Here is a 2,247-nt window from a genome sequence, read left to right on the forward strand (position 1 = left end):
GGGTTGGAACCTTCCCTGGGTGGCCTTGGGGGTTCCTGCAGGTCACCTTGGGATGCGAAAGGAGCAGCTTCTTCCAGGGTGAGTCAGGCATCTGGGCAGCTCAGAACCAAGTGTGTCCCTTGCTGCCCTTGACCTGTCACCTGCTCTCTGCAGGCTGAGGTGGAGGCGAGGTAGGGGGAGAAGGGAGGAGTTTCAGCACCGCTTCTGGAACTACTTCTGCACCCCCTTCTCCCAGTGCGAGGAGAAAGCCCGGCACCTGCAGGAGCTGCTGGAGGTGGCCGAGCAGAAGCTGCAGCAGACCTTGCGCAAGGCAGAGACACTGCCGGAGGTGGAGGCTGAGCTCGCCCAGAGGATCGCAGCCCTCACCAAGGCAAGTGAGCCAGGTGCTTAGGCCTGCTCTGTCTTCGGCCCCCGAGCCCTCACCGGGCCAGGCCGTGAGTGAGTGGATGACGGGGGAGGCACACGGGGCTGAGAACCAGAAGGCCCTTCCTGACCTGTGACCCCAGAGCGTGTTGCCTTGTGCCTGTCGCTCCCTCATCGCCCCACAGAGTTGTGGTGATCCCAGAAAACCCAAGCCAGACTCACTGCCATCGAGTCGATTTGACTCATCATGAACCTGCAGCACAGGATAGAACTGCCCTGTGGGCTTCTGACACAGTAACTCTTGATGGGAGTAGAAAGCCTCGTCTTTCTCCCTCAGAGCAGCTGGTGGTTTTGATCTGCCGACCTTGTGATTAGCAGCCCAACGTGTAGCCACTACACCACCAGGGCTCCTGATGATCACAGAAGGTAGTGTATAAACATACTGTCTTGAGTGGAAGACACTATTGCTGGAGCAAAGTATTTTTATGATCATTTACACACCATTGTAATTCATCACACGGGCATAGTGGGCTGTGCATTGGCCTGCTACCCCCAAGGTCAGCAGTTTGAAACCACTACAGGGTTGCTCTGAGTTGGAACTGGCTGGATGGCGGTGAGTTTGGTCTTTTGGAGAGTCAATTATGCCTTTTGTTTGAGGCTGGAGTCAAAAGATGAAGCCTCTCATCTCTGGAAAGATGCATTCTGAGAGGGGGTATTGTCAAAGTCAGTACACCCCTGAAAGGATGTTTGGGCCTAGCACATCCTTCTTCACCAAACGGAAGCTTCCAGATGTAGTGAACACCCTGCTTGCCTGAAGGCTGCAGGATGGGGCATAGGGAGTGCCCACCCTGGTTGATCGGTTTTGACTCCTGATGACTTCGTGTGTGTTGAGCAGAACCACACGCTGTAGGATTTTCATCGGCCGGTTTTCCAGAAGTCGATCACTAGACCTTTCTCCCGAGGGCCCTCTGGGCGGGATTGAACTATCGAGCCTTTGGTTAGAGGCGCAGTCATTGTTTGTGCCACAGGATAACCAAAGCTCCGTTTTACCTAATGGAGAGAGACCTTTATGGAGTAAAAACTCCTAAGAGGTGTGCAGGGTGAAAAACCATAGCGTTAGAGAACTGCATAGACACTGCTAGGCAGTGGGTTAAGGAGGGGAACGTAGGAGTGTTTTGCACCTTTGGGAGGCTCTCATGCGGGATCAATGGAGTTTCCCCCAGCCCCCAGAGAGAAGGAACCCAGGTGTAGGAAACACCAGGCCCCTGGGCCATGCTGAGGTCCTCCCCAGCTCTGTCGCAGGTGCCTCGCTGTCCCTCAGAAGACTCATGACAGTCTCCTGCTACTGACTCCTCTGGGACTCCTCCCATCTGGCCTTAGTGCCCACATCTCTAGCACGCTGAGGGGGCCCGTGGGCTCTGAGATCTCTACAGAGAGCCTCAGTGGCGTGACACTTAGGTCTTGCTGTAAGATTTCAGCCTAGGCACTCCCGGGTGGCAGTTCTGCTCCCTCCCATGGGGCCCCTGTGGTCCGGAATGCACCTGGCAGCCCACGACAGCAGGGATTCCATGGCTTCTGGGACCGAAGGGCTAGTTTGACTGTCAGCAGAGGATGTGCTTCTGTGTGGGAGGCTGCCTGCCGCAGCCAGCTTAGCTTTCTCCCTGACAAGAGCGCTGGCCTTTCCAGGCAAGTCAGAGCAGGGGCGTGCTGAGGAAGGGTTTTCTCCCTGTCAGACGTGTGTTGGGAATGCCTTATCCGCGGTGACAGCGAGGTCTTTTTCTCTGGAGAAGGTGGGGGTGGGGGGGCCCTCTGCCTGGTCTGCTTGCACGACCATGGCTAGCATGACTTGGGAGGAGTCCTGGGGTGCAGTGGTTAAGTGCTCTG

The 2,247-nt window shown here is 56.2% G+C and overlaps 1 protein-coding gene across 1 annotated transcript in view; it reads left to right on the forward strand.

Annotated features, from left to right (window-relative positions):
* Positions 1-2,247, forward strand: part of PPFIA4 (PTPRF interacting protein alpha 4) — a gene marked incomplete at its 3' end in the record, with an annotated part of 64,002 nt that overhangs the window by 25,163 nt on the left and 36,592 nt on the right. The window contains exon 6 of the mRNA XM_045298180.1: positions 154-370. Coding sequence (XP_045154115.1) covers positions 154-370 — 217 coding nt within the window. The remainder of the gene's footprint in view (positions 1-153; positions 371-2,247) is intronic.

Source organism: Echinops telfairi, unplaced genomic scaffold (assembly GCF_000313985.2).
Source record: "Echinops telfairi isolate 266 unplaced genomic scaffold, ASM31398v2 ScPeMD7_7424;HRSCAF=8462, whole genome shotgun sequence".
Lineage (NCBI taxonomy): Eukaryota > Metazoa > Chordata > Mammalia > Afrosoricida > Tenrecidae > Echinops > Echinops telfairi.